The 22,316-nt window shown below is 39.3% G+C and overlaps 1 protein-coding gene across 3 annotated transcripts; it reads right to left on the bottom strand.

The window, feature by feature from the left end:
• Positions 1-120: 120 nt before the first annotated feature.
• On the bottom strand, positions 121-22,316 carry LOC104334190 (protein zyg-11 homolog B). Of its 3 annotated transcripts, none has more exons than XM_075424471.1 (14): positions 22,232-22,316; positions 16,319-16,484; positions 12,719-13,473; positions 9,733-9,873; positions 8,316-8,492; positions 8,086-8,150; positions 7,326-7,425; positions 7,192-7,242; positions 6,391-6,552; positions 6,234-6,281; positions 5,412-5,609; positions 5,267-5,319; positions 4,546-4,643; positions 121-2,118 (listed from the first exon to the last, which is right to left on the bottom strand). In XM_075424471.1, the coding sequence occupies exons 1-14, from the start codon at positions 22,232-22,234 to the stop codon at positions 1,928-1,930; spliced, it is 2,208 nt and encodes a 735-aa protein (XP_075280586.1). In that variant the 5' UTR covers positions 22,235-22,316; the 3' UTR covers positions 121-1,927. The 3 variants fall into 3 exon arrangements, with proteins under 3 accessions (XP_075280586.1, XP_075280584.1, XP_075280585.1); XM_075424469.1 differs by lacking the exon at positions 22,232-22,316 and adding an exon at positions 22,012-22,087; XM_075424470.1 differs by lacking the exon at positions 22,232-22,316 and adding an exon at positions 18,616-18,643.

The raw sequence follows: 22,316 nt of genomic DNA on the forward strand, positions 1-22,316 counted from the left end.
GTATCACATTTGTTTTGTGCTGCACCTAGCAGCAGCTTCCCCCCCACACACTTAGTTAAAATACTTTAGCAAATTCTCCTGCTACTAGGAAAAAAACAGTACTGTAAGGAGAGTTGTCATCTTTATTTTAAAGTCTTGTAGCAATTGATTTATATTCATTCTATTAACACCAATGTTGACAAGTTTTGTGTTCCATTTCATGTAACGGAAATTTCATTGCATAAGTCCCATAGCAGACATCTCAGAAGGGCTTGCAGGCCATTTTTCATTTTTTAAACCACCTTCACAATTCAAAGCTATAACCAATTTAATTTCTTTCTGAATCAAGAAAACTGTATATAACCAGATACACACATGAAAATGATGCTAGCCAAATTATACCTTTGTACAAAAAGCAATTACACAACATTGATTAAATTACTGGCTCAGTACCTTTTGAAGTTGCTGAAATACACAATAGCTAGATTATTGAAGATTAGAGGTGATGTTTTCATTTGAAAGATGGGAGTTGGGAGAGGGAAGGAGTTAAAAATAGTAAAATATGGTCATCATGAAGAAGCCATCCCTGCTAGTAAGCTACAAAACATCAGTTTTCTTTTTAAACTCAATTACCAATATATTTACAGAAGAGTCTCTGAACATCAGTCAGTTGCCATGGAAATATGGAGACTAACCAGATAAACAAAAACAATACCTGAAATTGAATTTAGTTTGAGTGCACATGCAGTTTGCTTCCATCACCTGTATTTTATCAGGCATCTATATGCTGTGCAATACGTTTCATTCAACACATCATTTGAAACCCATAGGTAACCCAGAAAGGAGTAAGTTGTTACCATTTATGTAAAATTTCACACTTCACAAAACAATGCAATTGACACAGGACTCACATAGAACATTGGGTGATACTTTGCACTGTGATGACTTGGAAGTATAATTCACTGCACAATACTGACAGAATATTTACAGAAAACCACAGAGCAATCATTAATCTCTTATAAATAAGGTGACCAAATATCCTGGGCCTCCTAGCAAGACATGCAATCCCCTTCACGATGAAGACAAGTCAGTATTTTGCTCTAATGAGCCTTCTCCTTTCCCTAACAGTATTCTAAAAACAAAAGAAAGATATCACACACAACCAAAAGTAGTCAAATAACAACAAAAACCCCTTCTTGTTATCAAGTTTAAAATCAAGCTTAGTCCATCATTTTAGTATTGTGTCTCCTTTTAATCCTGTTTCTATTGCTTACTTTAGCAGGTTTCCCCTTTCCCCGATTCCATGCCAATCCCCACCTTACTAAGAGCAGGGAGGACTCAGGAGAGCTGAGCTGCAAAAAGGCACTGCTCTAGCAAGAAGGAAAACAAAAGAACACAGCTTGCAGGCAAAAGGAAAAGGAAGTTGAAGACCCCATTTGTGTTTAGAAGGGTTATGAGACAGTGGACACTTTGGTCGCCTTAGTTACAAGTCTCACTGTAACCTGCATGCATGTACTTTTGTTTTAATCTGTAGAAGCGTTGAATCTCACAACCACACACAGCTCTATCCAAACATCAAACGGGTAAACAGTGTTATGAACAGCAATCATAGGGATGAAATAACTTTCTCTCCCAGAAGTCATAAAACAGGATATTCCTAAAAGTCTTTTTTTCAGATGTGCATATTGATCTGTACAAGTCCCATCTCCTTGTAGCCATCAGTAATCCTACAGGTACGACCAGCTCAAGCAGCGACCCTTTACAAGTTGCATATGCGGTTGCCATTAAAGTTGACATTCACCAGAGCTTACCGTACATGGTTCTGGGTACCACAATTATCGGCAAATCACTTTAATGGTGACCACTATATTACAAGTTACTCCAAATACACACACATCAGAAAGGATTATTACAGAGACAATACTTTACACTCCTATACCTGCAGCCTTCAGTTTGGTTTATTTTGTTGCTGTTTTCTACACGGAGGGGGTCTTCCATGACGCATAATGTGTTTTTCCAAACTATCTAGGATGGCAATAGCAATCCTTTGGACATGTGGATCAGTCTGGACGTTTTCCTTGATGTTGTACAAGTGCTGTAAACCACCTTCTTCAATTAACATGCTGCAGTACCTGGCAGCTGTAGTAAGATTTAGAAAAAGGGAATTAAAACAAAAAAAGTATCTAGGGTAAACATAGCAGATGTTGTAAACTGACTCAAATCCACTTTCGCCTCTAAGACCAGGTAGCACTCAGGACACTCCCTGAAGTGTCTACAGAGGTGCATTTGTCCTTTAACAGTGACAACAGAACAACAGAGTTGTTTGGACAGCACTCCAATTGTAACTGGGTCTGTTTCCATGTCTGTCTGAGCTGACTGGAAAGTGCCTTGTAAAATGCTCAGCATTCTCTCTCCCCCTGCCTCCTCTACAGGCATTTTAAGTGCACATATATAAATTTTAAGAAATGGGAATCAAAAGTACTATAGTATCTATGACTACCCAAATAAAAATAGCACCTTTACCAAAAACCTCGGTACAGAACAGTTACCAAAAAACTGTATCAGATACACCACATCATTTGTACAGGTGATTCACAGGGTGAATCTAGTTCCTTCGAAAACAGTTTGCCAAATACTATGGATGGTGGCCTTTAAACTAGTTATAAGTTGCTATGAATGCCTTTTCAGGGATAAAATTATACTTTTCTTTCCACTTTCATTATCAGTTTTAAAAAGTTAAAAGCACACCTACATCAGCTCCAGTGTTATTACATGTACGGACCATCTATAAAAAGAGCCACATGTTTAATGCAACATGCAAGCTTCAGAAGTTGTTACCAAAAGGTCAGGCTGACTAATGCAATCCACAGAGACCTCAGATGTGCCAAATTTCACCATTCATCTTGGTGAAGCAACACCAGGGCTGTTCAAAAGCTGACATCAAGCATTTCACTGGGGATCGCATTTACTGCAGTGCTACTAGTATTTTAGTTAAGTTAGCTCATTGAGGTGGATATGATACAGAGAAACAGCAAAAGGAGAAAACAAAAGCGAAATCAATCACATTAATTCCAAACTCCTTTTGACCCTCATCTACAAGAGAAGGTCAAATTAAAATGTATCTCTTCTACAGGACAAAAAGCCTTCTTGGTGCCACACACCAGAAGCTTAAGATTTTGCCCCCAAACAAATCCCCATATTTCAGAATTAAACACATTTTCCCTCAGAGTAGGTTATTACATTTGCTACCAAACATTTGGTTTCTCTGCAACTTTGTCCAGAAGCTTCTGGCACCAACTACCATCAGAACTAAACTTCAGGAATACTGACTTGATCTAATCTCAGGAGTACGCCATCCAAGTATTTCCAGCCTTTCCATTCTACAGAGCAGTTATTCACTGTCAGTACAAACCTCTGTGGCATGCTGAAAGCCCAGAGGTTAGGGCAGCACAAAATAAACACTAAAAATAACAAGAACAAATAGGACCGTACTAAGTTAACAGGACTGAGGCACAAAGAGGGAGAGAAAGCTTACTTTAATTACGCAGAACTACAGGGTCTTAATCAAAAACTGTCATCCAGAGCCTGACCAGTAAAATAACTTTGAAGTAGGAGTGTTCTGACAATGTGGGAAAAGTCCTCGCAGATCTCTGGGCAGCATACCCTGGGAACAGTGCCTCATTACAGTTACAAGCTCTATAAAGAGCAGGAAAACAGTACTTTATCTGCAATTATGTATTATGCCATGTTATTGTTTGGTCCTGAATAGAAGTCTTTTCAGTGTAGAAACAGTGATTTATGGGACAGAGATAAACAAGCATAGATACAGTGCTGTCAAGAAGATTAAAAAACTGGCACAGAAAATACTTCTAATACTTTGGAGGAAAGCTGCTTTATATCTGGTAGAAGTTAATGACAATACACACATCCACGGCATACAAATTTATGTGAAAAAACAACAACAAAAAAAGCATTAAAAGCCAGGAAGGTTTGTCCAGTCTTACATTTAGGTGTGCTCAGAGCACTTAATTCCTTTCCCAACACTTGTGCATTTCATCACATGCTCTCAAATCATATTACAAACAAGATGTTGGTGTTCTCACTTTGCAGATGGTAAAGAGATTAAGAAACTGACCTTCATGTCACAGCAAGTTATTGCAAAAAGGCCATTAGAAACGAGGATTACCTTAAACTTCTGTTCTGATAGTAAGAGATAGCTACCTGCTACAATCATTGTTCTTAATTTAGAAGAAATTTGTTGCCCATTATTGATATTTACATTTCTGAATAAAAACACCTGTGCAAGCCAAAAACGTAGTTAATCTCAACGCATGTCTACATTTTGGAATTAATACACTGTGCATTTAGCAGTAAAATTCCAGTAAATAAAAAGGATATAAAGAACTTCTGTTACTCTCTTTTCCTGCCCCATTTAGTCAAAGCCTAAATGTAGTTTCCACAAGATTAAGAGTGAATACCCTAGGAATTCTTATTCTTCCCGCTTCATGCTAGTGAATAATATTCTAAGAAATAAGAATTTAAAGGTAAGTTTATCTAAATACATACGATTTTTGCTGCATACGTGCTGCATGGCCCACACTGCCCATAACTGCACACCAGGTGTCATGAAACAGCCAAGTAGAGGAAAAAATGGATTAAAAGACCTATAAAAAAAGGAGACAATCAGCAACTCACTTTGCTACTAGATATTATTACTTCAGAGGTCTGCTCATTCAGCTACAGGTTTAACTAGGAGAGACACTGGATAAACTAGAGTTTTAGATGCAGCAGGTGAGCGTTTTAATGGTTAAGACGATTACTAGAAAAAATCACATATAGTGGATATGTGGTATGCTTTTACCATAGCATATGGATGCCTCTTACTCCTTAAAAAAACAGCAATAAAGAGTGGAAATTATAAGGATCAGATAGACAGTAATTCTCTAATTGTACTTTTTGGCATCAGGCTTCTTCATGTAGGACAGATAGGGCTAACCTAGTGCTAGCCGATACAACCTCACCGGTTAATCTTTGTGTCTATCTCTTTTACACATGCAGCTGAATATCTTTAATAGAAAAGCAGGCAGAACAACATTACATTTGTCTTTTACAGGAGTCCCTAACCTTCTTTGGTCACAAAGAGAAAATTAACACACTATATATTTTAAGCTGATCAGTGTTTTTCCACTGGACAAAGCCATGTCTGGCTAGCAGCTCACTGCTATTTGGGAACAAGTTTTAAGACTAGTTCAGTTTATTTTCCAAACTCTATATCAAGAGAAGTTACCTGTAAGCCACCATCTCACATTCTGGGGTTGGCCAATTTAAGATGGCAGAATGCTGCAAAATACAGAACCAACAACACTCATTGTTAAATACAAACATTGAAAAAATATAAGAGAGTATGATAAAATTCACCATTATTTCTTTACCAGCTGCTCAAGGAGAGATGTCCTCTGGCTGCGACTTAATGTCCAGGCCTGCTCTCCTCGAGATATCAAATGAGCAATAATCCCTGCTGCAAAGTAGCTAACTTCCACCTCCACACTGTGCAATAATTTACTGATGTGGTCTATAAAGTCCTTCCACATTAATTCAGAATGGAGTTCTTTAACTTCAGCTATGTTGTTCTGGAAAGGGGGGGAAAAAAGAAAAGAGAAAATATCAACAGAAATAATACGATATGAGGGAGATAAACACAAACTTCAACTACATTTTGTAAGTAAACACATACAAACACCAGGATGAGATCTTTATACATCCAGGTGACCACCAGATGCCAAACTACTACTTCTGCTTTTGAGAACTTTTCTAGTCTAATGCAGGAATTTGTCTCGAAACAAAGAGGTTTTCTCATGAGTAATTTTTAGGCCATCAGCATGCAGATTGCACTAAATTAAAGGCTAGTTTTAATATTCTGAAACACTCTCAATTTAAGTAAACTTCAGCAGTGCACGATTTTGAATTCCATTGATTTTCAACCTACTTTTTGCATTTGGACTCATCTGAAGCCTCACTCACTGCCCTTTCTTAAAAGCTCTTTTTGTTCACTGATTTCAACTAGTGCTTTTGGACAACTGGTCCAAAACAGTGTCAACTGTGAATAATGCACACTATAAAGACTGAAGGAGAACGTAAAAATATTAGGCAAGTTTTCAGATTAACATGGAGTTTAAAAAATACAAAATCAATTTAAAAAAAAAATATATATATTTCAGGCCTTTTTTTTTTTTTCCCTCTCCTGTTCATCTCACCAGTAGTCCAAGAACTTTCTGCTGGATGGATGATTCGGATGGAAAAGACTGTGGAAAAAAGAAACAAACTACAGGTAACCATTTATGCTTATTAACAATAAACAATATTAATTATAATCCTGTGTTGATAATCCACCATCAAAACTGTACTCCTCACCTCTAAGACTCTCATGAAAAGTTCTAGCCCTTGATTTTCAATGAAGTGCCGACACGTTGTTGGAGATTCATCAGTGAGGTTCCAAAGCGCACTCAGTGTGAACTTGAGGGTAGTGTCTACAAGATTCTGATTTGTTTTCTGTTTAACTATTTGTAGAAGTTGCTGGGGGGGGGGGGGGGGGGGGACAAAAAAAATCCCAGTTATGACTGCATATCAAAAAGTGTACCGGCTCCTCTGCTTCTTTCTGCACCAACTGGGGTAATGCATAGCTATCATTTACATGCAGAATAAAAGATCTACATGTTTAGGGTCAAACCATACAAAATAAAACAGCTATTAAAGTTTTTGCCTCCCATTTGAACATGGTTGCCTGCTAGAAGAATTCCTTTGTTTTCACTGTAATTGTACGTGTAGTATTATTATGGATGCCACAAAGCCATCCACAGAACTCTGGACCCCACGTAAAATCTACTTCAAATATTCTCTTTTTGAGCATCTTTCATCTTACACAATGGATTTCAAATCAAGAGATGTCTTGCTATTTTAGTGGGTATTAATTGTGCCAAGTTTTCAACCTTGGCTTCTTTTCATCTATGCTAATACGTCTCATTGCCCCTGTCTGACATTATCTCTAACAAATTCTCTAGCCTTTTCTCTTCTAAAGAGCTTTCAAATGAGTACAGGTGAATGTGTTCTTAGAATTCTATCTACTTATGCTTACTTTATATCTTTAGGAACACCGTTAGCATGAATAGCTGGAGAGAATAGTATTTTTGACTCTCAGGGAAGTATCTGACTTACCCTAACAATAAAGAGCTCTGCGCCAAGTTGAGCTGTTTGTTCTGTTGAAAGCTGTAAACAAACAAAACCATATCAACAATTTTTTTTAGACTTTCGAACTATTATCCTGTCACCTCAAAGCTTAAACTTCGTACCTTTGCAGCAAGAATGGAAATTATGGCTACAGCCATCCTTTGCATGTTTTGATCTTCATGATTACACAGCCACTGCATAACGAGTTTGGCTGCTTCAAACCTGGAAGTGAAAAATAAATTTAATTCTCAGAAGTGTCAGAAGTCTTACTAAAAGAAAGATGTACACAGATAACGCATCAGATAGAAATGCATGCAAAACAAAAGACGCTGGAAGAAGTATGCCTCATACCAAAAAAAAAAAAAAAAAAAATAGAAATACACAGTGAAATTACAGGTGTTGCGTAGCCTCAGTCAGCTTTGAGTTGTTTGCTTAGGGTCTCCTACTTCTAATTATATATCAAAGTGCACAGGAGTTGCTTCCAACAAAGGAAGAAAAATTTGGCACAATCTTCTGAAACATCAAGTCAACATACTTCAAAGCATTTGGGCAAAACATTTAAGTAGAAAAATCTCTGCAAAAAGCAATCCCATAGTTCCCCAGAGAAATCCTGACTTCTGTTACACGCCATTAGTGTCAGACCCATCCAGGTGAAGGAAAAAAAACCACATATATATAGCTGCATACCAAAGGGCTTTTTTCAGACCTATACTCAATTGTGACTTACAGGCCCAAAATAATGTAGGCCAGACAAATTCAGCACGCTGGAATGATTTAAACTGAGCAAAATTGAGACCAGAAAGAAATCTTCTGAAGGAACAGACAACAAATAAAAATACTCTGCAACGCTACAACTCATTTTAACTGACATATAAAACTTGCCTGTTAAATGGAACATCCTGAAGGATTCTGTCACTGCATAGGGAAAGCAGACAATTCTTTTGCAGCTACAAGAAATGAAAAAGAAAATTCAGACACATACATATTTTAGAATGCTTTCTTGCTACAAATGATTAAACATATTTCCATGAGGTCATGGGATGTGGAGAAACTTTTTGTAAGATCCGCAAGACAGGGAATCCTACAGAACATAAAGAAATTTCATCTTTTACCTGCTGATGATTTGGAAAGTGTTCCATGGCCTTCAGGAGCAAGTGAGTGACATCGGCCAGAAGCCGCACAGGCATGCCTGCTGCTAAGTCTTGCTTGGTTAGGTTAAAGACACACGCACTTGCTGCTAACTGCACGGGCAAGTTCAGGGGGTGATTTCTCATTCCAATAACCACAAGCTGAAATGCAAGAGTTTTGCCCACGTTAGTTAGTTACATGATTGCGCACACTTCCCAAGAGTAATCCACTGTTGTTTGAGGCCACAAAATGACTCACAGCACCCAATTTCTGCCTCCCTTTTGCTGAAGTGAAAAATCCATCTGGTGTGATTTTATTTCTCAGGAAGAACATTTCCTTCTGCTCAGTGATTCAAAGCTGACAACTTCTACTTCTCCAAGTCCTTCTGCACTGGTTGAGGCAGCCTCTCAAAGGAGATACTGCATGGAATGCAAGAGATTCCTAGGAAGATCGAAGGTTTGCTCTACACACTGGGATAAAAATCAGCAAATTCTTTTAGAGATGAATGAGGTAAGACAGAGTTTCTGCAGTGTAATGGTAACGATGCAGTGGCTTGTTGTTTGGCGACCAGCCATTTCAGATCACATCCTAAGCTGCTAGGTCAGGATGTATTTTTTTGCACCTTCTTCCTGAATTATGTTTTTGGCTATGTATGTTGATTGTGATCTCACCTAAGAAAACATTTTTCATGTTGATTATTGATTGCCAAAGTCTTTCTGATACTGAAGCAACAAAATCAAGGTCACTTGTTCAACTTCAAAGAGGACAGGAAAAAAAAAAAATCATCTGTCCTACTGATGCCTTTTTTTATGATCACAGTAAAAATGAAACCATTTCTGGTGTTCTAGACTTGGAAAGCCAATGCCTAGAATGGGTTTCTAAGGAAGTTTCTAGGATTTTCCAAGTTAGAGCCCAATATAGAACACTATTTTTTCACTTGCTATCATATTGGAAAGTGAGTGGAGAGAAGTATCACTGAATGCCTTCTTTATTATTACTGCTTTTTAAGCATCAGCAGAAGGCACTATTGTACCTGGGGAGTAAGACTAGATAGACCTCTGATTTGACCCAGTACAGATATGTTCTAATGACAGAATTCAGCATCTGAAGAAAATTTCATATCATATTCAAAATTACATGAAAAAATTAACATAGATGCTACTAAATTTAGATACTATACATTATTCCAGATCAATTTTACCTAACACAAAATGCTACAAGGCATCCTCTACATCACTACTGTTTAAATAGTTGTTAATTTTTATCCAACATTAAAATTTTAATGTTAAAAATCACAAGCAAAACTTTTAACAGCTTATAAAATAGTTTATACCAGGGTTTGGGGGATGGGCTCAGTTCAAGGAACAATGCATGACAATTATCAAAATTGTATTATTCTACCTTTAAAATTTCAGGCTTTGTTTTTTCCATTACATGAGTCAGGCTGAATAAATGAAAGAGTGCTTCTCTCACAAAGAAGGCCCGTTCACTGTAACGCTTCAGTGCTTCAGAAATCTGAGTTTCATTTGCTTCTCCTGATACCTATGAACAGAGAAATTATCTTTAGTTCAAGATGCCACGATTTTACTTTAAAAAATTTTGTTCTTTACAAGTGCAAAGCTGCAGTTTCAAAGGTGGTGCTATTTTTAGCCAAATCCTTCAGTAAGCAAATGTTTACTTTATCTGGCCGTATTAATCCAGAGCTATGCAATCCTCAAACACTCTTCACAAAGAACAATCCACATTATAAAGCCAAAATTAGACTTCAGTCACGTTAAAGAACCGTATGAAACCACTAAGTAAAAGTAGCACAACTAACAAAAGCAGCTTATGATGCACCAAATGGCCAAAATTTGTAGCTGAATGCTCTGCCAAACACAGCTGATAAACTGATGAAGACTGTATTTTGGCTGTAATTTTTGGCCCTGAGTTCTAGCTCTGGCAATAAAAAAATATTTCCATTCTTTGTCTACATCAAGTTTCCATAAGCTATATCTGCAGCAATAGCTTTCCAGCACCACATTAAAGAACTAACTTATGCTCTCTGCAAAAGAACTAATTCTTAAAAATCAGACTTTAAATACATGTGAAAACTAAGCAATGAGCTAGATGAAGACTGTGTTAGAAGCTACGAGCTATTAACTACTACGAGCTTAAGTTCAGGATATTAAATCAGCAACCAGCTGCATTTTTTTCCACTTCCCAATCTGCTGTATTTTCCATTTAAATATATTTGATCTACTGTGTAACTGTAAATTGTAGAACTGTAGATGGTTTGTTCCTCAGTGCCACTATTCAATGAACCATTGCTGCAATCACTGTTTTTTAAAATTCCTGGGGAAGCATGCAGAACTTGTTCTACTTAAGGTGCCACATAAGGGAAAGCAAATATTCATAGACTGAAGTGTCACGTTGCGGACATCTTACATTGTATAGAGCCAAATTTTTCAAAACTTGATAGATCAGGAATATATTACAGCCTTGAGAGAACTGATACCATCTTGGATTTTGGTTTATATTCTCTACTGATTAGAACAGGGGAATCATGTTTACTACATGTTTTGCAGCCAATTATACACTATATAAAGAATTTCCACTTGGCTTCATGTTCTCAGCTACAATGCCTGCCCAGTGTTTAATCTTTCAAGAATTTCTATAACCAAATTTCACAGGACTGCTGTATAAAGACAGTAATATTTTACTTCTATTGTCTCCATGAGTGCTGTATCCTGTTTATGCTTTAGCAGCATCTAGACTAAGCAGTTGAGTATTTCAGTATAGTTACTAACAAATCTCAGGTCACCGAAAAAAAAAAAAAAAAAAAAAAGGCAAAAAACCCAATCACTGTCCACAGTCTCTTCTTGACAACTATGCCTTTAAAAAAAAAAAAAAAAAAGAAATGCAAACTGCTTTTTGCTAACTACACTAACTACACTAAGTCCATCAATCACATTTACCATGTGATTTTCACATTGGTAAATAGCAAGGATTATATCAAATTATTTTATACCAAACACGAGGTATAATTTCCTGATGCCACGCATCAGTCACGCCCAACCGAAACTTGCTTTCTCCAACAATGCATTTCAACATTAATACCCATCACTATTAGCTGTGACAACTAAGTACTCAAGAGACCACGCCATTAACAACTGTCACAGGTTCCAGGAAAAAAAATAAGTATAAAGTTGTATAGCTGTGTTCCCTCAAAAATAGCCCACCACCTCACCCAGTCCTGTCTTCCGTATCAGTTCTTTTTTGCTATCATCTGGGAACTGCTGCAAAAGGCTCGTTTCTAATCACAATACTGAGAAAAAAAAAAACAAAAAACACAAAAAACACCAAACACCCGCCTGGACAAGGTCCTGTGCAGCCTGCTGTAGGTGACCCTGCTTCGGCAGGAGGCTTGGACTAGTTGACCCACAGAGGTCCCTTCCAACCCCTACCATTCTGTGATTTGCCTATAACAAAAGTATTCTAAATTTTAAAACTGAAGTGTAAAACACAGCTTGCACAGGAGACAGACTAAACTATGGACACGTTATACAAACGCTTCCTCATTTCCTCTGCAGTTTCCATCACCCTCACGCACGGTAGAAAACAAAACTCAGAGTCAAAGATGATATACCACTGATACGCCTAAAATCTCTCTTTCTCTTCTTTAATTCTAACCCCTTCATAGCAGGGACAGGATAGGCTCATTCTCCAGTAAGTGCATGCATATTCTACAGAACATGGAATGACACCTTGTTGCCTGGCACTAAAAGATAAATAAATGCATTTCAGCAAATATCATCTCATCCTAAGGGGCTAAGTGATTGAGGATTTGTTCAAGAAGAGGAAGTTTTTCATCCTAAGTAATTGCTTCTTACATGTGCATCACAAAAGACCTTTTGAGGTGGGTAGAAATATTGTAACAGGAAATGGAAGTGGTGACGGAATACAACAGCAGCTCAGTTATTAAGATTTATTGTATCTGCTGTGTTAATCATGAACTGCTCAAAGCTTACGCGAATTGTACCTCCACCTCTTACATATTGCTGCCTTACGCTAGATACTGTGCTGGAAACCAGAACGTTATTCTAGTAAATGACTTCAGACTAGACAAAGTTCAGCTCTTAGATCCGATATGTTAAATCGGGATCTAAGGTTCACTGAAAAGGCACGCACATAAGAGATACTTCTTACAATAGCATTATGTAAATTTAGCAGTTTCTCTGCCAGAATGAAGTAGGAATTTGACATAAAGTCAGTAATTACAATTAACAGTTTAAAAAATGAACTTACAGCCTCCTTCTGAAACACCCACATACATTTGTCACAAATTATTAGTTCTATTTTTCCTGCACATTGTATTTCTTCAGTAAAATTAATGCCCCCACTTAACCTTTAGGTTTCCTTCTCCTGTTAGGAATTCTGAGTAGCCGGCATCAGTAGCTAGCAGTCCTACAAACTGCATTGTGGGCCGTTGCTGAATAAACGCTTCTACAGCTTTATCCGTAACGTGTTTTCTTCCAGAGATGTCCAAAGACACGAGGTTAGGCAAGATATCTTTCTGTTCTAGTAAACGAAGTGCTATATCTGATGTGAACTGTTTGTCATCTGAAATATCAAGGTGATTCAGGTATTTCAGTTCTCTTATAACATCCAGAATCTGGGTTGTGGTCATTTTCAAGCATTTCAGGTGGTGCATGGTCAAAGATTTGAGTCGGTCTTTGCAGGTGAGGAGTGCTGTTATGTCAGTGACAGAGGTGTTCGATATATCCAGACTTTCTAATCTAGGAAGTGAAGCAACATCTGCCAAGTCCTCATTGTAGAACAGAACATTGGTAATACTCAATGCACGAAGCCCAGACAACTGACTGAAGCACCTCTCGTATGGGTCTTCCAAAGAGAGAGTCAGTGAGTTCAGCACAAGGCACTGCAGATTTTGTTGGATCCATTTGTTACTGCCAAGTCCACTTATAATGTCTGTGATTGTTATGTCTGCATTCACCCCAGTAGCATCAAGTTCTACCAGCTTGTGATGGCAGAATGCTTTCCGGAAAGCCACAGCAGAGATTTTCGCTTTCCGGATACAAGCTCGTTTCAAACGCATCTGGTTGCCTCGGAAGATGCCCACAGTTCCATCATTCAGAAGCCCTGTTGGAAAACAGCATTAGTGTCTGGCTTCAGTGTTTTTTAAGGACCCAAAGGGTACAAAGTGCTAACAAAGAAAATGAATTGCAAAACAGTTTGCCTTGGATCATTATGCCACTGATCCCAACATTTTATATTTGAGATTCCACTTTTAAGATTGCAATCTCACTTTCGGAAAATTCCAGGTTTAAGAATAGGACAGGTAAAATAAGACGCAGTATATACACATTACCCGTTTGGTTTAGAACGTGGAACATGCAATAAATAAAACATGGATATGATTCAAAAACATTCAGACTGCTGCCTGCATTTTCTGAATTATCTCACTGAACTGGTTAGAAGTGTGCTAAAAACAAAATTTCTGGAAGTTATTCTTTCCTGGTCACAGTTCCATTAACCTCAAGATAGTACCAGCATCAATGACCAGTTCTCATCTTGATTTAACTCCATTGAATAATTTAGCATTTGACTGAATCCCTAAGTAGGATCGATACACTAAATTAAGCTAATTAAGTTCTTCTCTATATCCCTCATGAAGCAGGTAGGAGTGTTGCTCAGAAACAAGCCAAATGTGAGAAAGAAACCTAAGAAGTAATTCAAAGGGGAGAAAGAGGAGGACAAGGAAAGGGTGGGAAGGACAGAAAGGCAGCAATGAAAAAATAAAATGCAACAATCTTATTTGAGATTATCTTTTTGCTCTGTAGCAAGAAGACTGCTTAAGTAGGCTTTTCTTGCAGCATACTGGCAACATCCTACCTGAAATAATACATTTAGTTCATGCACAGGATTATCCAAAATGCATTGAAAACACCAAGATTTCTTATTCGTATCTCATCAACAGAAGGATTACTGCTTTGTAGAAAGCCATATGAGTAGGGTATGGAAAGCACGCACACAAAAGGAGTAGGAAGAACACATCCTTCTAGTTTCACTCTAGAGGGTTATAAATGTCACACTCCTGGCTTTTATCTCCTATATTCAAACATACTGAACATAGAAAAGAAACTGAAAATGCAATATGTTTGAATAAAAACATCATTCCCACTACAGTCTGGATTTAAGTCATGAGCTAGTAAATGCCTCTATGACAAAGTCAAATTAATATTAAGATTTGCAGACCTTTCTAAAGGGCAAATGGTTTATGCATTTCTGACCAAGTAGAATCATAGAATGGAAGGGACCTTATAGATCACCCAGTTCCAACCCCCTGCCATGGGCAGGGACCCCTTGCACTAGACCAGGGTGCTCAAAGCCCCGTCCAACCTGGCCTTGCACACTGCCGGGGAGGGGGCAGCCACAGCTTCTCTGGGCAACCTGTGCCAGGGCCTCACCACCCTCACAGTGAAGAATTTCTTCTTTAAACCTAATCTAAATCTGCCCTCTTTCAGTTTAACGCCATCACCCCTTGTCCTATCACTCCATGTCCTTGTAAGAAGTCCCTCTCCAGCTGTCTTGTAGGCCCCTTCAGGCACTGAAAGGCTGCTCTAAGGTCTTCCCAGAGACTTCTCTTCTCTGGGCTGAACAGCTCCAGCCCTCTAAGCCTTTCCTCACAGCGGAGGTGTTCCTCACACCCCAAGTAGCCAGGACATTCCTCTTTTGCACAGAAAGCAAAAACATGGGGTGACACAATTGGTTCCCATCAGAAAAATTAAATGAGATAAATAATTATAATTTGGTTAAAGCATTAATAAATTACTTCTTAATATTTGCTCATCTTTTCATGTGTAGGATCAAGTTAGTCTCTCTCACTGGCCTACCTTAACCACACCCTGTTTACCTGGTGTGCACTTTTGTGACATCCTGCCCTCAACACAGTGTTTCAGATGTTTCGATATCTGGAACTGCCTTCATCACTACTGGCATTGGTAATTACTTTTTGGTAATTCAGTTTCCTTGAACCCGATTTATTTGGACTACTTCAAATAATTACCTATGAGAAAGTAATGTGTTTGAAGATGAAAAGGTTTTCTGCATTTGCCTTTTTTTTTTTTTTTAGGACTATTCCTTCCATTATGTCTAACCAGAACAACTTGAGAAAACTATAACACCAATATTTGCACAATAAGACCCAATCAAATCTATAGGGTACTTGGTCTGTTTAAAGTAATTTGTCTAGTGTCATGTATCATCTCTTAAAAAAGTCTCCAGGATCTCCAAGAATGGGTCTCCCCCCTCTTCTCTAGGGTAATCCACACCAAGAAGCTTTTATTGACACATTTTCTTATGTCATGCTTAAAGCAAGGAAAGGAGAGGGCAGCCCTCTCCTCAGAGATGTGCTGACAGAGAACACGATAGGCCAGTACCTAAAATGCAAGAACACCACAATGTGGTTTTCACAGATGTTGATACAGCTCTTGAAATTGTCTGCTTTTGAGCAAATAATTCCACTTCAACAAAAGTACCAAAAAAAGATATGAGAAACTATTTTAATGAAAATCATGAGATTATTTCCTAGTTTAATCACAAGGACACACGGTAAAGAAAATTCAGTTAATTGCTCTGCGGGAGATACTGAACTATTTGAGTTCTAGAAGCGGCAGAATCAATTTTTTTTTTTTTTTAAAGTGATTGAAAGAAGATCTATTAAAGAATATTCAATTAAAGGAACATTAAAATTAAAATCATAAACCCAAGACAACAGACTTGCTATTCAGAACTATCTATACACCAATGCAACATTCAGCTGAAGCAGTGGAAAAGCCAGAATAACAGAAAATGTCTATTCAGAGAGTAAGGAACACAGTTTTAACAGCTGCAACATCAGATTCTACCAGAAAATACACCAGAACTGCAGGGTCACATTCCAGTAAAATATTTTCACTGATGACCCATAAATAATTGTTTTTACCATGAAACGCCATCGTCTGCAGCAATCGATCAGCCACTTCTTGAGGAAACATTCCTGGCTCCTGCAAGCATAGCGTTCCATCTTGCCTTTCTGTGCAAAACTTCTCTAGGTTGGCAGTCAGGAAATTCAAACAGATATCAAGTAAAGAGTAAGGCGAAGCTTCTTCCTGTCATACACAAAACACAATGAAACAAAGGAGATTTAGTCAAATCATTCTCTCTGTCCATGAATCTCCCATTCCTCCACAATGTTGGGTTTAGGCAAATCATTTTTTTTGTTAGTCTAATCCTCACCGGAACAGGCAAATACTACAAGAGGAGACATCCCCCTTAGCGCCACGCAAACGTGTAAGTCAGGTCATACAATAAACAACTGGCCAAACCGATGGGCTGCCTCCTCCCGCAGTCACTCCCAGAGCCCCATCCAGGCTGGTCTGCTGTGCTGGAGCCCGGCTTGCGTCCACAGAGAAAGAAAAGTAATTGCTGATAAGATTATTTGAATTTATGAAGTCTACTGGGAATTAATCAATCAAGACAGACTGAAAGAAGATTTAAATAAAATTTTATTTCTTGATTTAAACTATTTATTTTAATCTTTCATTTTGGTCAACCCACATTTGAAATCTGCTACCAACCTACATGAGAAATCTCTCTAATTTCACATATTGTTAGGAGCAATTTCTGATACTGAAAAGGGCAGCTAGAGCTTCAGATCAAAAAAGGAAACTCAAAGAGAACTGTTATATTGCTGCACAAAATTTGGAATTAAAGTAACAACTATTACAGCATTCCTTCCAATTATAGATACCAATTTCCTCTTTTTTATGCTAAGCACCTCGAAATCATCTATAGTAGAAACCTGGGTATAAAGGACAAGGCAGAATATAAACTTGAACTTTTCCTTCAGAGTTTGAGATTGTACATTGATACATGAAAATCTCAAAGGTTTTTTTTATTCAACGTCTAATAATAGCCTACTGTTTTCAGTCACACAGATTAATCAACATAAAGAATGACTCGCAGCACTGTGAATCATCCCCAGCACTACACAAAAGAAGGCCGAGTGACTGGTACATACTCCCCCAGACAATTTTGAAAATAACAGCATCAACTGTTGCCAGATCTCATCTGTAGGAAAAATTGTAGCTTGCCTTTTATATTGAAAGTTCTGGATAATTTCACCTTCCTTTACTAGCTCATTTAACTTCTCTTCTGTTGCTTCATTTGCCTAACGTGCTCATCGCAGAAGTACAGAAATATATAAAAGGTTATATAGAAGAAACAAAGAAAGTGACAGAAATATGTCTTCAAAATCAGGTGTACATATTTGAAGACTGGGAGGCACCACATTAGGGCAACGATGGAATGGAGCTTATCTCTAATGAATCACATATTGACAACAATGAAAGACTGCAGTTTAACAGCTCCTGAAGACTTAAGTACAGGCTTGGGAACCAGAAACTCCACATTATTCAAATACAAGCTCTTCCTGCAGCTTTTGACACACAGCTTCCAACTCTTTTGACTCGATTTTGCCAAGTGCTTTTTTTTTTTTAAAAAAAAAAAGCTTGATTATTACATTTTATTGTTGAAGAAACAGGAGTTGTTTTGTGACATGACTTGCTCTCCTTAACACAAAACAGCAATTTTGGCTGCCTTCAATCTTAAACTGATACAAAAAGGAAGGACGGAATCTGGAACTGTTAATGTCTTTTGTTTCTTTATAATGCACAACAATGTCTGAAATACTTCTAAAGACAGAAAACAACTCCTTATTTTAAAATAGTACATTTTTTGAAGAGGAAAACTCGCTTTGTAACCAGGAATTACTACACACACCCAGGACTTACATGACAGCTGCCAGTTCAAACAAAAATCAGAATCCTTACTCAAAGGCATATGAAAATTATTCCCACTGAAACAAAGACATCCTCATCTCCCATTAGATCTTGTGCTTCTAATTTGATGCTTAAATACGACAAAACAGAATACTGGCTCTCTTCACTCCTTCTGGCACTGTTCCACAATTCCTGCCAGAAAAGCTAAAACACTTTTATATATCAGCGAGCAAACTCCAATGAGAATTTTTAGTCTTGCAGATAGGCTGCTAGCATATGACTCAGAAAACTATTTTTTCAACCAGTACCTCTAACTGGCCAATCTACGATTTGGAGATACTGTTTTTATTTTCATATAAAGCAATCCCTTTAGAAGTCCCTACAATAAAAGAACAAAATCTGCAACGGTGATCAACTACATTCGCAACAGCACAGTATCATTTTTATTAACTCCACTTACACCAGCTGTAGGAGACATCTGTAACTTCAATTTGTTGCCAAAAGGCTGAAGAAACACACCTAACAAAGGTTCCCGAGGTCACCTGGGCAGATAGGCAAAACATTTTTATCTATATCTAACAAAGTCCCTTGACAAGCATCATAAAAACGATTTCCTAGACTGCCTGCTACTGAAATAGAACAGCCTGAATGCAGCCTGTAAACCTTTCATGTGAGCCAGCAGCATTCCTTTTCTCAACTTCTCTTTACTTAAGGGAGAATATTGCCTAGTTAAAGACCTCATAGTAAAAGTCTTCAGTTGATTTAACCTCTTGCAAGGTTAGGATTTAAGTGGTTCCTTTCTATGGCTACGCTTTTGAATGTCAACTTGAAAAACCTTGCATTTCTTATCAGCTCATTTCACTTTCTGGTTCTAATACTCTAATGAGATGCTGTAAATGTGTGTCAACCATAGGGCAGGATGTTTTTTATTATTTAATAAAGATCATCCAGCAATATTTGAGTAGAACTTTTATTATGCATATTTGACTTTTTTATAGCCGACTTAATTATCTGATACTTCCATGCAACCTCACAGTTTCTTTCATTCTACTAAATTAATTCAGTGGCCAGAAAAGACATATAAAAATAAAATTCTCAAAACACAGAATTCTGCATTACATGATGCAAGTCTGGGCATCTTCTTTAGCTAAAACACATATTATAAGAGTAACGCGACACATGTAAAACTAATGATCTTATGGAATAGCACATAAAGAAGAATAATTGCATTTAGGTGGGCTTTTTAAGGATTACTTAAATTAATTCTTTTAAAAATATAACTTTGTAAGTGCTTCATATCACCAAGGCAAGCAAAAAAATACAAAGTGTCCAGGAGGGATAAACAGCATGGCTACTGGCATAGGACAGTAATCCAATACACTAGTGGACTGAAATGCAACACCGACTTCAGCATGATGTTACCCAGTTCAGTTTACAGCTCACACATCAGTGCAGCTGGAAAGGTTCTCACAAAGAACACTCTCCTCCACCGTTTCTTTAAAAACTCCTTGAATCAACTTTAAATATTGCTACAATATATTTAACCTCTATTTCAAAATGCAGTTCAAACGAAAAAAAAGAGCTTAAGGAGACATACTAAAGTACCTGGAACAAGTCAGAGAATCTTAAAACCAACATTATGCCTAGATTAACTGGCTGAGCGCGAGTATCAAAACAAAATCCTGTTCCTTTGGCAAAGCACCACCATGCAACCACCTGCTTACACAACAGTAACTAAGAGAGAGACAGGTTTAACTTCTGTTTTCCATCAGTAACTGCAATCTAAATTTGCACAAAAAGTAAATTCCACTGCCGTGTGGCCTTTTTCACCAGAGGTATTGTGATCCTACCAACTTGAGCCTGAAAGATACAGTTCCTTCTGGCTTAGTGTCTCAGACTCATTAAAAATCACACCTTTTTTTTCCATAGGTAGTTTTGGGGGTTTTTTCCCCCCACCCTCAATAAACCAATATAAAACACTGGAAGACAAATACCAATTTCAGCTCTAACAGAATCAATTCTGTGAGGTACTCCCCAATTTTTATACCCGATCGCAGACCGAGTAAGACAAAACGCAAATGTGTAAGGTCTCTGTATGCTGGGCCTGTCTGCTGTTTTCTATCCGAAGTCTCAAAGAAGCAGATGGGGTACAGGATAAGGGACTTTTCAAACTGAGGCACTTAGTTCTCTCAAAAAGTTAGCTAACTTAGAGCCTTAGTCTTTGGTGTTGGACCTACCATGTTGCTGACTGCTTTCCACCTCTCCACAGCCCCCAAACTTTACTTACTTTCTTAAAAAGAACATTCCTAAAGCAGTCAAGAAATAGCAACTCAAGTAAGGGTCACCAAAATTCTTCCGAGCACCAATAAAGGAAAGGCAGTGAAAAATAAACAGTTTCATGATTTATGTTACAAAGAAAGCTTTATGATTATCCTACTCAAATGGAAAGAAACAAATGTAGGCAATTTATTAACCAGACTCAAGGAAGGATTGTGCAAAAACTCAAATTTAACATTAACTCTTCTGGCACAAGCAGCGGGAACACACTGATTAAAGTTGCTAGTGATACAAAGCTGGCAGAGATCACGAGAGGTCTAAAATTAAATAGTGCCACATTAAAACTACATAGTAAGGCCACGTATTTCAAGATTAATATCAAGAACTTCAGGCATGAGTTCATCAGTTAGAAATTATGGGAGAGAAGAACCGGAATGGTTTGCTTAACCAAAAGAAAATAACGTGAGGCAGCCAAATGAGGTATCAGGAGAAGCATCAAGTAAAAATAAGGAAGTATTATGTCATTTCCAAGACACTTGGAGATCTCACGGGGCTATTTACATTAAGAGATACCTGCACCATTTCAGTTTGAACCAAACAGCTACCAGAATCCTCTGGGGAGAAGCAGCATGTTGGGAGTAGGAAACAAAACCAGCTTTCCTTAGCCTAGCAGATCTAAAGGTGAGAGATATGAGTGCTGCCTATAAATACAGCAGTGAATAAAAACTGCAGAAGGAAAAAAGCTATTAAGGTGCAGCACAGCACCAGCACAGCAACAAAGGCGCACAGAAAGGCCACGAATTAGAGTTGTTACCATAAATTTAGGTGTCAGTACATAGCTCCAAAACATCAAACAATGAAGCTCTACCCTGGTCCGCTGAACTGAACAGCAAATGCAAAAGGTGCCTACTTTTAAAACAAAGGCAAAAAACTTTATTAGAAGATTAAATGAAATGAGGCTTTTAATAACAAGGGATGAGAGCGGATAAGCCAAGGAGTCCGTGCTAGTCGTTTAGCAGCAAATCTGCACACTCATCTCTCGGAGGAGCGACCACAACAGCACCCGTGTGCTCTGCCCCGCGGCCTGCCTGCCCCAGGGGACGGCCGACCCTCCTCGGCCCGCTCCCCGCTGCCGGAGCTCCCCGCGGCGCGGTGCGCCCAGCCCCGCGTACCGTGCCTGCCCTGGCTCGGCTTCTCCCAGGCAGCGCCCGGACAAAGCGAGCCCCACTGGGACAAGCGCTGCCGGAGGGCCGGACCGCACCGGGACCGGGGCCATCAGGGGCTGGGGGTGGCAGAGACTCGGCTGTCCCGTCCCGCCCTTCGTCCTCGGCCCCACGAGGTGCTGCGGGAGGCGCCGGGCAGCGAGGCCGGGCCGGCCATCACGCTGGCGGCGCTGAGGCGATAACGGGGCGCGCCGGGCAAGGCTGCCGCTGCCCCCCCACCCCACCGGCACGGCGCCGGGCTTGGAGCTCCCCTCCGCCGGGGCTCGCTCGCCCCTTTTATATAGCGGGGAGGGCTGCCGGCCCGGGGGGACGCGCCTGTCCCCGCCACTGCCCCTCGCTGCCACCATCGGCCTCACCTGCCCGGCCGCGCAGACCCCCCGCCCTCGCCTCCCCCACACAGCCTGAGGGAGCGGAGCTGGCGGTGCCGCCATAACGGCCCCTGCCCCCGGGGCAACGGCGCTTCCCTCAGCCCCCCGCCGCCGGGCTCCCTCACCCCGGGGCGGGGGGGGAAGCCAGCCCGCCCGCCCCACGGCCGCTCCCGCCCGTCCCCTCAGCGGCCCCGCGGCGCTCACTCACCATGGCGGCGCTGGGTGCCGGAGGCGAGCGCCCAGCGAGCCGGGGCCCGCAGCTTGCCTCTTTTTTTTATTTTTTTTTTCCCCCC

Source organism: Opisthocomus hoazin, chromosome 6, assembly GCF_030867145.1.
Source record: "Opisthocomus hoazin isolate bOpiHoa1 chromosome 6, bOpiHoa1.hap1, whole genome shotgun sequence".
NCBI classification, from domain to species: domain Eukaryota; kingdom Metazoa; phylum Chordata; class Aves; order Opisthocomiformes; family Opisthocomidae; genus Opisthocomus; species Opisthocomus hoazin.